At 49.1% G+C, this 14,476-nt stretch overlaps 1 protein-coding gene across 1 annotated transcript in view; it reads left to right on the plus strand.

Annotated features, from left to right (window-relative positions):
• Positions 1-445: 445 nt before the first annotated feature.
• The window catches only part of gramd2ab (GRAM domain containing 2Ab), a gene marked incomplete at both ends in the record, with an annotated part of 17,173 nt that continues 3,142 nt past the window's right edge, over positions 446-14,476 (plus strand). Inside the window, 8 exons of the mRNA XM_080002991.1 lie at positions 446-471; positions 1,069-1,126; positions 1,465-1,537; positions 1,641-1,744; positions 6,966-7,064; positions 12,153-12,224; positions 13,650-13,712; positions 14,004-14,139. Of these exons, the coding sequence (XP_079859117.1) occupies positions 446-471; positions 1,069-1,126; positions 1,465-1,537; positions 1,641-1,744; positions 6,966-7,064; positions 12,153-12,224; positions 13,650-13,712; positions 14,004-14,139 (631 nt within the window). The remainder of the gene's footprint in view (positions 472-1,068; positions 1,127-1,464; positions 1,538-1,640; positions 1,745-6,965; positions 7,065-12,152; positions 12,225-13,649; positions 13,713-14,003; positions 14,140-14,476) is intronic.

Consider the following 14,476-nt stretch of genomic DNA (forward strand, 5'->3'; position numbering starts at 1 on the left):
TCTCAAATGTTGCCTCAACATAATCCAGTCTAAACAATCCATTAATCAAGTAAAATCTAAAGGTGATATATACTAACTGGACGATCTGATCACTACTGGTTTACGTGATGTAATATCATATGTAGCTTTTGTCGACAGAAGACAGACCTAACCGCATTGGTCTCCCAGTCAGCACTTCATGCGGCAACAGTCTGGTCACACCATGTGATCGTCCTCGCATTCCCATTATCACTAATGAGAGGAATGAAACTCAGCCGAGCTTACCTTCCCTGGGATTCCATTAAGAAAAACATGTAAATGATCACCAAACAATACACTTGGAATACAATGCAGAAAACTGGTGGTAGAAACTCTCTATCTAACTATCTCTCATTATCCCTCCTTTTTGACAAATGGTACTTACCATATGTCAAACAAGCAAATAAATGAAAAAGTAGCAGGGACGATGTGGCTCTTCCTGCGGCTCATACAGTACCAAGTGGCTCTGCTGTTACGGACCTTAGCTTGCCACAACAATAGCTCAGTGCAGGATTCCTGCGAGTAGAGGAAACAACAAGGTTAGTAAGGAATCCTGTGTCCTCATCTGTGGAGGAAACACCCATTACTAGACAAGAGCAATATCAGGTGCACTGACTTTTTTGATTGCTTTGGCTCCAACATTTCATCTCACTATAGAGATGGGGCCAAATACATTAATGTAAATAACACAAATAGGAGGATCAGAACGGAAGGGTCTTGACATTAAAACATTGTTTTTGCAACGGATTTTGTGTATATGTCGTTAATCTGCTACACCGCACCATTTCACATTGGCCCGTACACAGTCATGGAATCAAAACAAAACAAATGTAAGACCTCCTGAGAAAGAGTAGCCAGGAGTAGTCACCAAACAAAACATATGCCTCAGCATTTAGGGATCACTTGGTGGTAGAGTTGTATCATCATAAACATTTATCATCTGCACTTTTCTCTCACCCTCGCTGCCGCTCAGGGTGTAAACCTGGATCCTTGTTTGTGTCAAAACTACAAAAAATATATTTTTTAAATTCAACGTTCTCTGTTTTCCAGGACTTCACTGATTGATGATTTATCTTATGAGGACGTAAAGACGTGTTACAGAGGCTCAGTGAGTACTACTTCACCTTAGTGAGTACTACTTACTCCCAGTGGGTATTACTTCCTCTTAGTGAGTACTTCTTCCTCCCAGTTAGCACTACTTCCGCCTAGTGTGTAGTATTTCCTCTTTACATGTTGACCTTATAGAGTCTGGCCTGATCATGTACTGTATGAGGTTTCCATGGCAATACTACTCTGGTACTGTGTACTTCTCTGATACTATGTACTTTTCTGGTACTATGTACTTCTCTTGTACTATGTACTTCTCTGGTATTGTATACTCCTCTGGTACTGTGTACTTCTCTACATACCTTTACTGTGTACTTCATGTTTTCTGCCCCCCCCCAGACGGTCAGCAAGTACGACTCGCAGTACCACAAGCTGTTTCAGAACATTCCCAAGGAGGAGATTCTGATGAAAGGTAGAACTAAATCACTTTAATTTCCTCTCACAGATAAAGTACTTGACTTGTAACTTTCTGGTGTGTCATGCAGTACTTTGACTTGTCCTTGTACTGTGTGCAGTGTACTCGTGCGCTCTCCTGAGGGACATCCTGCTGCAGGGTCGACTCTTCATCTCTAGGAACTGGCTCTGCTTCTACGCCAACCTGTTCGGGAAGGACATCAAGGTCTGGACCCTTCAACACAGATTACTACAGTACACAGACTACTACCGTACACAGAGTACTACCAGTATACAGAGTACCACCAGTACACAGATTTCTACCATACACAGAGTACTACCATACACAGAGTACTACCATACACAGATAACTACCGTACACAGAGTACACCGAGTACAACAAACCCATATTTCAACACCAATTCTGATTTGTGAAAGTTTTACTCTATTTGTGAAAACAGGGAAATTGTGGATTGCACTGCACTGGAACCTTTTTCCTGTTTTAACAAATGTAATAAAGGTTTGACAAATCAGACAGGTATTTCCATGTAGTTCAGCTCCTTGTCAGGATGTACTCCAACCTTTGAACGTACACAAGCTTTTCATCTGGACCTGGTTTGAAGTGGTCTGTGTGTACTACACACATGCAAAGAATTCCAAGTCATTTGAAAACACACTGTGACTGGAGCCTCGTATCACAACCTCCATCAAACCCCACCCCACCCCACCGCACCCGGGTGGTGTTTTCAGCTCCCTCCGACACAGAGACACAGACGATGACGTAGAAAACAAACCAGTTCACTGGAGAGAGAGGGCTGGGTGGAGCAAGCAGGGAGCAGATGAACACATGTCATGACAGGGCTCTTCCCCTGAGTGTGTGTTCCTGTGTGTAACTGTGTGTGTGTTCCTGTGTGTGTTCCTGTGTGTGTTCCTGTGTGTGTTCCTGTGTGTAACTGTGTGTAACTGTGTGTAACTGTGTGTGTGTTCCTGTGTGTGTTCCTGTGGTTAACTGTGTGTGTGTTCCTGTGTGTGTTCCTGTGTGTAACTGTGTGTGTGTTCCTGTGTGTGTTCCTGTGTGTGTTCCTGTGTGTGTTCCTGTGTGTAACTGTGTGTGTGTTCCTGTGTGTGTTCCTGTGTGTGTTCCTGTGTGTAACTGTGTGTGTGTTCCTGTGTGTGTTCCTGTGTGTGTTCCTGTGTGTAACTGTGTGTGTGTTCCTGTGTGTGTTCCTGTGTGTGTTCCTGTGTGTGTTCCTGTGTGTAACTGTGTGTGTGTTCCTGTGTGTGTTCCTGTGTGTAACTGTGTGTGTGTTCCTGTGTGTGTTCCTGTGTGTGTTCCTGTGTGTGTTCCTGTGTGTAACTGTGTGTGTGTTCCTGTGTGTGTTCCTGTGTGTAACTGTGTGTAACTGTGTGTGTGTTACTGTGTGTGTGTGTTACTGTGTGTTACTGTGTGTAACTGTGTGTGTGTTCCTGTGTGTGTTCCTGTGTGTAACTGTGTGTAACTGTGTGTAACTGTGTGTGTGTTCCTGTGTGTGTTCCTGTGTGTAACTGTGTGTAACTGTGTGTGTGTTACTGTGTGTGTGTGTTGCTGTGTGTTACTGTGTGTTACTGTGTGTTACTGTGTGTGTGTTATTGTGTGTTACTGTGTGTGTGTGTGTTACTGTGTGTTACTGTGTGTTATTGTGTGTTACTGTGTGTTATTGTGTGTTACTGTGTGTGTGTTACTGTGTGTTATTGTGTGTTACTGTGTGTGTGTTACTGTGTGTTACTGTGTGTGTGTGTGTGTGTGTGTGTTCCTGTGTGTAACTGTGTGTGTGTTCCTGTGTGTGTTCCTGTGTGTAACTGTGTGTGTGTGTGTGTGTGTGTGTGTTCCTGTGTGTAACTGTGTGTGTGTTCCTGTGTGTGTTCCTGTGTGTAACTGTGTGTGTGTTCCTGTGTGTGTTCCTGTGTGTGTTCCTGTGTGTAACTGTGTGTGTGTTCCTGTGTGTGTTCCTGTGTGTGTTCCTGTGTGTAACTGTGTGTGTGTTCCTGTGTGTGTTCCTGTGTGTGTTCCTGTGTGTGTTCCTGTGTGTAACTGTGTGTGTGTTCCTGTGTGTGTTCCTGTGTGTAACTGTGTGTGTGTGTGTGTGTGTGTGTTCCTGTGTGTAACTGTGTGTGTGTTCCTGTGTGTGTTCCTGTGTGTAACTGTGTGTGTGTTCCTGTGTGTGTTCCTGTGTGTGTTCCTGTGTGTAACTGTGTGTGTGTTCCTGTGTGTGTTCCTGTGTGTGTTCCTGTGTGTAACTGTGTGTAACTGTGTGTGTGTTACTGTGTGTGTGTGTTACTGTGTGTTACTGTGTGTAACTATGTGTAACTGTGTGTGTGTTCCTGTGTGTGTTCCTGTGTGTAACTGTGTGTAACTGTGTGTGTGTTCCTGTGTGTGTTCCTGTGTGTAACTGTGTGTATGTTCCTGTGTGTGTTCCTGTGTGTGTTCCTGTGTGTAACTGTGTGTGTGTTCCTGTGTGTGTTCCTGTGTGTGTTCCTGTGTGTAACTGTGTGTGTGTTCCTGTGTGTGTTCCTGTGTGTAACTGTGTGTAACTGTGTGTGTGTTACTGTGTGTGTGTGTTACTGTGTGTTACTGTGTGTTACTGTGTGTAACTGTGTGTGTGTTCCTGTGTGTGTGTTCCTGTGTGTAACTGTGTGTAACTGTGTGTGTGTTACTGTGTGTGTGTGTTGCTGTGTGTTACTGTGTGTTACTGTGTGTTACTGTGTGTGTGTTATTGTGTGTTACTGTGTGTGTGTGTGTTACTGTGTGTTACTGTGTGTTATTGTGTGTTACTGTGTGTTATTGTGTGTTACTGTGTGTGTGTTACTGTGTGTTATTGTGTGTTACTGTGTGTGTGTTACTGTGTGTTACTGTGTGTGTGTGTGTGTGTGTGTGTTCCTGTGTGTAACTGTGTGTGTGTTCCTGTGTGTGTTCCTGTGTGTAACTGTGTGTGTGTGTGTGTGTGTGTGTGTTCCTGTGTGTAACTGTGTGTGTGTTCCTGTGTGTGTTCCTGTGTGTAACTGTGTGTGTGTTCCTGTGTGTGTTCCTGTGTGTGTTCCTGTGTGTAACTGTGTGTGTGTTCCTGTGTGTGTTCCTGTGTGTGTTCCTGTGTGTAACTGTGTGTGTGTTCCTGTGTGTGTTCCTGTGTGTGTTCCTGTGTGTGTTCCTGTGTGTAACTGTGTGTGTGTTCCTGTGTGTGTTCCTGTGTGTAACTGTGTGTGTGTGTGTGTGTGTTCCTGTGTGTAACTGTGTGTGTGTTCCTGTGTGTGTTCCTGTGTGTAACTGTGTGTGTGTTCCTGTGTGTGTTCCTGTGTGTGTTCCTGTGTGTAACTGTGTGTGTGTTCCTGTGTGTGTTCCTGTGTGTGTTCCTGTGTGTAACTGTGTGTAACTGTGTGTGTGTTACTGTGTGTGTGTGTTACTGTGTGTTACTGTGTGTAACTATGTGTAACTGTGTGTGTGTTCCTGTGTGTGTTCCTGTGTGTAACTGTGTGTAACTGTGTGTGTGTTCCTGTGTGTGTTCCTGTGTGTAACTGTGTGTATGTTCCTGTGTGTGTTCCTGTGTGTGTTCCTGTGTGTAACTGTGTGTGTGTTCCTGTGTGTGTTCCTGTGTGTGTTCCTGTGTGTAACTGTGTGTGTGTTCCTGTGTGTGTTCCTGTGTGTAACTGTGTGTAACTGTGTGTGTGTTACTGTGTGTGTGTGTTACTGTGTGTTACTGTGTGTTACTGTGTGTAACTGTGTGTGTGTTCCTGTGTGTGTGTTCCTGTGTGTAACTGTGTGTAACTGTGTGTAACTGTGTGTGTGTTCCTGTGTGTAACTGTGTGTAACTGTGTGTAACTGTGTGTGTGTTACTGTGTGTGTGTGTTGCTGTGTGTTACTGTGTGTTACTGTGTGTGTGTTATTGTGTGTTACTGTGTGTGTGTGTGTGTTACTGTGTGTTACTGTGTGTTATTGTGTGTTACTGTGTGTTACTGTGTGTTATTGTGTGTTACTGTGTGTGTGTTACTGTGTGTTATTGTGTGTTACTGTGTGTGTGTTACTGTGTGTTACTGTGTGTGTGTTCCTGTGTGTGTTACTGTCTGTGTTACTGTGTGTAACTGTGTGTGTTACTGTGTGTGTTACTGTGTGTTCCTGTGTGTAATTGTGTGTTACTGTGTGTAACTGTGTGTAACTTTGTGTGTTACTGTGTGTAACTGTGTGTGTGTTACTGTGTGTGTTACTGTATGTTACTGTGTGTGTTACTGTGTGTGTGTTACTGTGTGTAACTGTGTGTGTGTTCCTGTGTGTAACTGTGTGTTACTGTGTGTGTAACTGTGTGTGTTTCTGTGTGTAAGTGTGTGTTACTGTATGTCTGTTACTGTGTGTTACTGTGTGTGTGTGTGTGTTACTCTGTCTGTGTGTGTGTGTTAGTCTGTTTATGTGTGTGTGTGTGTGTGTGTGTGTGTGCTAGTCTGTGTGTGTGTGTTATTGTGTGTGTGTGTGTTACTGTGTGTGTGTGTTACTGTGTGTGTGTGTGTTACTGTGTGTGTGTGTTACTGTGTGTGTGTGTGTGTTACTGTGTGTGTGTGTTACTGTGTGTGTGTGTTAATGTGTGTGTGTGTATGTGTGTGTGTGTTACTCTGTGTGTATGTGTGTGTGTGTTAGTGTGTGTGTGTGTGTGTTACTCTGTGTGTGTGTTACTCTGTGTGTGTGTGTGTTACTGTGTGTGCGTGTGTGTGTTACTCTGTGTGTGTGTGTGTGTGTGTGTGTGTGTGTGTGTTACTCTGTGTGTGTGTTTCTCTGTGTGTGTGTTACTGGTGTGCATGTGTGTGTTACTCTGTGTGTGTGTGTGTGTGTGTGTGTGTGTGTGTGTGTGTGTGTTACTCTGTGTGTGTGTTTCTCTGTGTGTGTGTTACTGGTGTGCATGTGTGTGTTACTCTGTGTGTGTGTGTGTGTGTGTGTTACTATGTGTGTGTTACTGTGTGTGTGTGTGTGTGTGTGTTACTATGTGTGTGTTACTGTGTGTGTGTGTGTGTGTGTTACTCTGTGTGTGTGTGTGTGTGTGTGTGTGTGTGTTACTATGTGTGTGTTACTGTGTGTGTGTTACTATGTGTGTGTTACTGTGTGTGTGTGTGTGTTACTATGTGTGTGTTACTGTGTGTGTGTGTGTGTGTGTGTGTGTGTGTGTGTGTTACTCTGTGTGTGTGTGTGTGTGTGTGTGTGTTACTATGTGTGTGTTACTCTGTGTGTGTGTGTGTGTGTGTGTTACTATGTGTGTGTTACTGTGTGTGTGTGTGTGTGTGTTACTATGTGTGTGTTACTGTGTGTGTGTGTGTGTGTTACTCTGTGTGTGTGTGTGTGTGTGTGTGTGTGTGTGTGTGTGTGTGTGTGTGTGTGTGTGTGTGTGTGTGTGTGTGTGTGTGTGTTACTCTGTGTGTGTGTGTACTTGCAGGTGGTCATCCCAGTGGTGTCTGTTCGCCTGGTGAAGAAACACAGGACGGCTGGTTTGGTTCCGAACGGTCTCGCCATCACCACCGACTCTGGACAGAAGGTGAGACCCTGCAGCGTCAGCTCCTGCCACTGGGGGGCGTCAGAGAGTGGAAGGCAGGCTCACCGCCTACAGAACAGCTTTTAACTGTTGCATTGTTTTTGTTTTCATTTTACTTTTATTGAACCAAGAGAGTCCCACTCCGATGAAGAATCTCTTGTGGCCAAGACCGGCAGCAGCATCAATAACAACACAGTTCCAGCAGCATCAATAAAAACACAGTTCCAGCAGCATCAATAAAAACACAGTTCCAGCAGCATCAATAAAAACACAGTTCCAGCAGCGTACAGCCCCAGAGCAGCCCTCCTTCTAAGGGCTTGGATTCTTCGCCTGCAAGGCATTGCAACTTAACAGGACCGTAAAAGTACTCAGAGTGCTTGTGGAGAACATTGGTCCAGCTGCCAAATGTCCTGGAGCTTCCTCTGTGTCAGCTTCAGCTCCACCCTGTCAAGGATCCACACCCGAAAACCACTTCAGTTAACAACAGCTCTGCTCTAATCCAGTGTCAGGTGGTGTGGTTGCTAGTGCTGTATACACTATATATACACACTATATACACTATAAACACTATATTTACTATATACACTTTATATTTATATACACCATATACACTATATATAATATATGCACACTATATACTATATTTACTCTATACACTATATATGTAACGGGTGTGGTTAGGACCCAGTTGCAGCACAAAGACAGGCAGGGATATTTGGTTATAGTAGTACTCGTCGGAGACCCTGTCCATCTCCTCGTCCTCCGCTAAATGGGCCCTGTCATCCTCATCAGAGGAGGGACCCCCAGGGTCGACATCGTCCACCTCTGGACATTTCTGGAGGGTACAGACGAGAGAGGTGGTGGGGTCTACGGTCGGGAGGGTTGACCCGGTCTGGAGGGCTGGTCAGGATGGCGCTGATGGAACCTCCTGATGAGGGTGTGGTCCAGAATGTGCCTCGCAGGGACCCAGGACCTCTCCTCCGGACCGTAACCCTCCCAATCCACCAGGTACTGCAGGCATCTCCCACGCCGGCGGGAACGTAGACAGAAAAGGCAGGACCCCCGTCAATGAAGCGCGGAACAGGCGTGGGAGGCGCCAAGGGGACCAGGGCCCTCTCCCGGACCGGCTTGACTTTGGACACATGGAAGGTGGGATGGACGCGCATGGACCTGGGGAGCTTGAGCGGCACTGCCACCGGGTTGACGACTTTCGTGATCTCGAACGGGCCGATGAACCGAAGAGCCAGCTTCTTAGATTCCACCTTCAGGGGGAGGTCCCGGGTGGAGAGCCAGACCTTCTGGCCCGGCTGACACTCCGGGGCCTGGGAGCGGCGACGGTTGGCGGCAGAGGCGTTGCGGCCAGTGGCTCGGAGGAGGGCGGCCCGGGCCCAAGTCCAGGTCCTGCGACAGCGGCGAAAGAAGGCCTGGACGGACGGGCAGGAAGCCTCCCTCTCAAGGGGCAGGAACAGAGGCGGTTGGAAGCCGTAGGCGCACTGGAAGGGGGAGAGGCCTGTGGCGGAACTGGTCAGGGTGTTGGCGGCATATTCCACCCACAAAAGCTGCTCAGACCAGGACGACGGGTGTTGTGACGTCATGCAGCGAAGGGCAGTCTCCATCTCCTGGTTCTTCCGCTCCGTTTGGCCGTTGGACTGGGGGTGGTACCCTGAGGACAGGCTGACGGTGGCCCCCAGGAGCGAACAGAACTCCCTCCAAAAGACAGAGGTGAACTGGGGACCCCGGTCGGATACCACATCTACCGGGATGCCATGGAGGCGGACGACGTGGTTCAACAATAGCTCGGCAGTGCCCTTGGCCGACGGGAGCTTCGGTAGCTATCTTGCTGAACCGGTCCACCACGGTCAGGATGGTAGTGTTGCCGCTAGACTTGGCAGACCGGTGACGAGACATCTCCACGGAGATGTCAGGGGCGATGAGGAACCGGCAGTTGGTGTAGAAGACAGGCAGGAGCAAAAAGAGAGGGTTTGTGCTGGTTACAGGTAGGGCAGGCATTGACGAACCCTCGGATGTCCTCACCCAGGGAGGGCCACCAGAAGCGACGCTGGACGACCACCTTCGTCCGCTGGATCCCCGGGTGGCAGGTAAGTTGGGAGTTGTGGGCCCACTGGAGAACCTCGGACCGGACGCAGAATGAAGAGACGGTCGGGCGGACATGCGCTGGGTCCGGGTTGGTCCTGGGCGGCGGCTCAGACTCTCTCTTCCACTTCCCAGGTGAGTGTGGCGACTAGACGGGAGGACGGCAGAATGGTGTCGGGGTCAGCAGCGTCTTCCTCCTCCTCCTGGAACTGCCGGGACAGGCCGTCGGGTTTGACATTGCGTGACCCCGGCCGATAGGAGAGGGAGAAATTGAATCTGGTTAGGAAGAGGGCCAAACGAGCCTGATGGGAGTTCAGCCTCCTGGCGGACTGGATATACCCCAGGTTCTTGTGGTCAGTCCACACCAGGAACGGCAGCTGGGTTCCCTCTAGCCAGTGTCGGCACTCCTCCAGGGCCAATTTGACAGCGAGAAGCTCCCTATTCCCAATGTTGTAGTTCCTCTCGGCCGGGGTCAAACGCCTGGAGAAGAAGGCGCAGGGATGAAGTTTCTGATCGGAGGCGGTTCTCTGGGACAGAACAGCTCCGACTCCCACGTCGGAGGCGTCCACTTCCACCACGAACTGCCGTTAGGGGTCAGGCGATACCAGAATGGGGGCTGAAGTGAACCGTACCTTCAGGGCCAGGAAGGCGTCGTTGGCGGCGGCGGACTACAGGAATGGCACCTTGGAGGAGGTTAGGGCTGTGAGAGGGGCAGCCACTGTGCTGTAGCCTCGGATGAATCTCCGATAGAAGTTGGCAAAACCGAGGAAGCGCTGAAGTTGTTTGCGGGTGTCCGGGGCGGTCCAGGTGGTGACGGCGGAGACCTTGGTGGGGTCCATCTGGATGGTCCCCCTCCCTACGACGTACCCCAGGAAGGAGACGGACGGGGCGTGAAACTCACACTTCTCCGCCTTCACAAAGAGTGAGTTCTCCAGGAGGCGCTGCAGGACCGTCTGGACGTGGTGGACGTGCTCAGGTTGGGATCGGGAGAAGATCAGGATGTCGTCGAGGTACACAAAGACAAATTTATTGAGCATGTCGCGGAGCACGTCATTGACCAGGGCCTGGAAGACGGCAGGGGCGTCGGTGAGGCCAAAGGTCATCACCAGATATTCGTAGTGACCGGAGGTAGTGTTGAACACCGTCTTCCATTCGTCCCCCTCTCAAACCCGGACCAGATGGTATGCGTTGCGAAGGGTCGAGCTTGGTGAACACCGTGGCCCCCTCCAGGAGTTCGAAGGCTGATGAGATGAGGGGCAGGGGAGAGCGGTTCTTGACCGTAATGTCGTTGAGACCACGATAGTCAATACAGGGGCGAAGCGACTTGTCCTTCTTCTCCACGAAGAAGAAGCCAGCTCCCGCCGGGGATGAGGAGGGACGGATGATGCCCACTGCCAGAGCGTCGTTAATATAGGTGTCCATGGCCTCTCTCTCCGGGGCGGAAAGGGAGTACAGGCGGCCTCTGGGGGGGGTGGAGCCGGGCTGGAGGTCGATGGCAATATCGTATGGCCTGTGCGGGGGAAGGGATGTCGCCTTGGCCTTGCTGAAGACCTCCCTGAAGTCAAGGTACTCGGGGGGGACCCCCAACATGTCGGGTGCGGAGCTGGAGCTGGTGGATGGCTGAGGTGCGGCGGCTTGCTTCAGACAGACCTGATTGCACGCAGGACTCCATCCTAGAATAGCCCCTGTGGTCCAGTCGAGGTGTGGGTTGTGACGCCGGAGCCAGGGGAACCCCAGGAGGAGAGGGTGATGAGGTGAGTGCAGGATGCAAAACTGTATCGTATCGTGGTGGTTGCCGGACAGGAGCATGCGGATGGGAACCGTCTGATGGGTGACTGTCCCCAGGAGGCGGCCATCCAGGGCAGTGGCAGGAACCGGAAAAGGCAGGAGAACTCGACCAACACCCAGCTGCTGTGCTAGGTTATCGTCGATGATGTTAACATCGGAACCAGAGTCAATAAGTATGGCGAGGGAAAGTGCGCATTGGGGCAGCAGCAGCCGAGCCTGGCACAGGGGGCGTAGGTTGGAGGAGGGTTTGGAGGTGTGGCTCACCAGGACCTCCTCCCTCACTGGCGAGCCCGGCCCTTTTACCGGACACCCGGAGATGTAGTGTCCAGCTAGACCGCTGTAGAGGCAAAGGTTCTCCACCCGGCGTCTCTCCTTCTCCGCGGTGAGGCTGGCCCGGCCAACCTGCATCGGAGAGGCCTCACTCGTGGGTTGACGGGCCGGGAGAGCTGGCAGCCCGGAGGAACCTGGAAGACTGGTTGCTGGGTGGCGCTCCACTTGCCTCTGACGCCTCTCTCGCTGCCGGGCCTGGATGCGTCGGTCGCTACGGGAAGCAAGCTCAATGATGCCATCGAGAGAGGTGGGCAGGTGGTGGGAAACTAGCTCATCCTTCACGTACTCTGCTAATCCCATCAGGAACACGTCAATCTGGGCTGCCGGGTTCCACTCGCTCAGTCAGCCTGGGTGCGGAAGTCGATCGCGTAATCGACCACGGAGCGGGACCCTTGACTGAGACCCAGGAGACCACCAGCAGCATCGGGACCTCGTGATGTCACCCCGAACACCTTGCAGAGCTCGGCGGCGAAGGCGTGGAAGGAGGAGCAGGCTGGTGTGCGTCGTTCCCACTCGGCCGTTCCCCACAGCCGAGCGCGGCTCCCTGATTTATGGTGAACGCCACCCTGGCATCCTCGGAGGCGAAGGTGTGGGGCTGCAGAGCGAAGAGGATGGAACACTTCACTTGACGGTGCTGGTGCCTCGGTTCAATCCGTGTTGTGTTAACGTGTTGTATTAACGTGTTGTGTTCACGTGTTGTATTAATGTGTTGTGTTCACGTGTTGTGTTAACGTGTTGTGTTAATGTGTTGTGTTAATGTGTTGTATTAACGTGTTGTATTAACGTGTTGTGTAAACATGTTGTGTTAACGTGTTGTTTAAACATGTTGTGTTAACATGTTGTATTAACGTGTTGTGTTAACGTGTTGTGTGTCCGTAGTACGTCTTCGTGTCGCTGCTCTCCAGGGACAGTGTGTACGACGTCCTCAGGAGGATCTGCAGACACCTGCAGGTACACACACACACACACACATACACACATAATATACACACACACACACACACACATACACACATAATATACACACACACACACATACACACATAATATACACACACACATACACACATAATATACACACACACACACACACATACACACATAATATATACACATACACACATATAAAAACACACACAGTAACACACACACACACATACACATACAAACACACACACACACATACACGTAATATACACACACACACACACACACACATACACACATAATATAGACACATACACACACATATAAAAACACACACATACACACACACACATACACACACACACATACACACACACACATACACACATAATATACACACACACACACACATACACACAAATTATACACACACACACACACACATACACACATAATATACACACACACATACACACATAATATACACACACACACACACACACACACACACATACACACATAATATATACACATACACACACATATAAAAACACACACAGTAACACACACACACACACACATACACATAATATACACACACACACACACACACATATACACATACACACACATATAAAAACACACACACACACACACACACACATACACACATAATATATACACATACACACACATATAAAAACACACACAGTAACACACACACACATACACATACAAACACACACACACACACACACACATACACATAATATACACACACACACACACACACACATACACACATAATATAGACACATACACACACATATAAAAACACACACATACACACACACACATACACACACACACATACACACACACACATACACACATAATATACACACACACACACACATACACACAAATTATACACACACACACACACACATACACACATAATATACACACACACATACACACATAATATACACACACACACACACACACACACACACACATACACACATAATATATACACATACACACACATATAAAAACACACACAGTAACACACACACACACACACATACACATAATATACACACACACACACACACATATACACATACACACACATATAAAAACACACACACACACACACACACACACACACATACACACATAATATGTACACATACACACACATATAAAAACACACACAGTAACACACACACACATACACATAATATACACACACACACACACACACACATACACACATAATATATACACATACACACACATATAAAAACACACACAGTAACACACACACACACACACACATACACATAATATACACACACACACACACACATATACACATACACACACATATAAAAACACACACAGTAACACACACACACTCCTCCTCCTCTTCCTCCCCTGAAGGTCAACGGGAAGAAGAGTCTCAGTTTGAAACAGTTCCTGGAGGAGCCGAGCTGTTTGTCTCTGGTGAGTTTCAAATCCAAACAACTCCACCCTAACCTCTACACTACCTTCCACCTAATCTCTACCCTAATCTCTGCCCTACCTCCACCCCAACCACCACTAGACCTCCCACTTTACCTCCACTCTAGCCTCCGCCACCCTCCAGCCTACCGCCACCCTAACCTCCACCCTACCTCCCCCTTAACCTCCACTCTACCTCTCCCCTAACCTCCACTGTCTGTTGCTGTCACTGCTGTAACTGGTGCTGAACTGGATCCATACCACCCTCCCTCCACCCTCCCTCCACCCTCCCAGGATGAAGACTTCTCTGTGTGGAGGAGGAAGCCGTCTGTCTCCGTCGTCTCCTCCTCTCTTCCAGATCTTCTGGGAACTTCTCCCCCGTTCTCCCCGAGCCCTGTGGACACGCCCTTTCAGCCCCGCCCTCTGAGCGGTACCTCCTCCCTCCATCCAATCATCCCTCCATCCCTCCCTCCATCCATCCCTCCCTCCATCCCTCCCTCCATCCCTCCATCCATCCCTCCATCCATCCCTCCCTCTATCCATCCCTCCCTCTATCCATCCCTCCCTCCATCCCTCCATCCATCCCTCCATCCATTCCTCCTTCCATCCCTCCTCCCTCCCTCCATCCATCCCTCCCTCCATCCCTCCATCCATCCCTCCATCCCTCCCTCCTCCCTCCCTCCATCCATCCCTCCCTCCATCCCTCCATCCATCCCTCCATCCATCCCTCCCTCTATCCATCCCTCCCTCCATCCCTCCATCCCTCC

Source organism: Zeus faber, assembly GCF_960531495.2.
Source record: "Zeus faber genome assembly, chromosome: 6".
Classification (NCBI taxonomy): domain Eukaryota; kingdom Metazoa; phylum Chordata; class Actinopteri; order Zeiformes; family Zeidae; genus Zeus; species Zeus faber.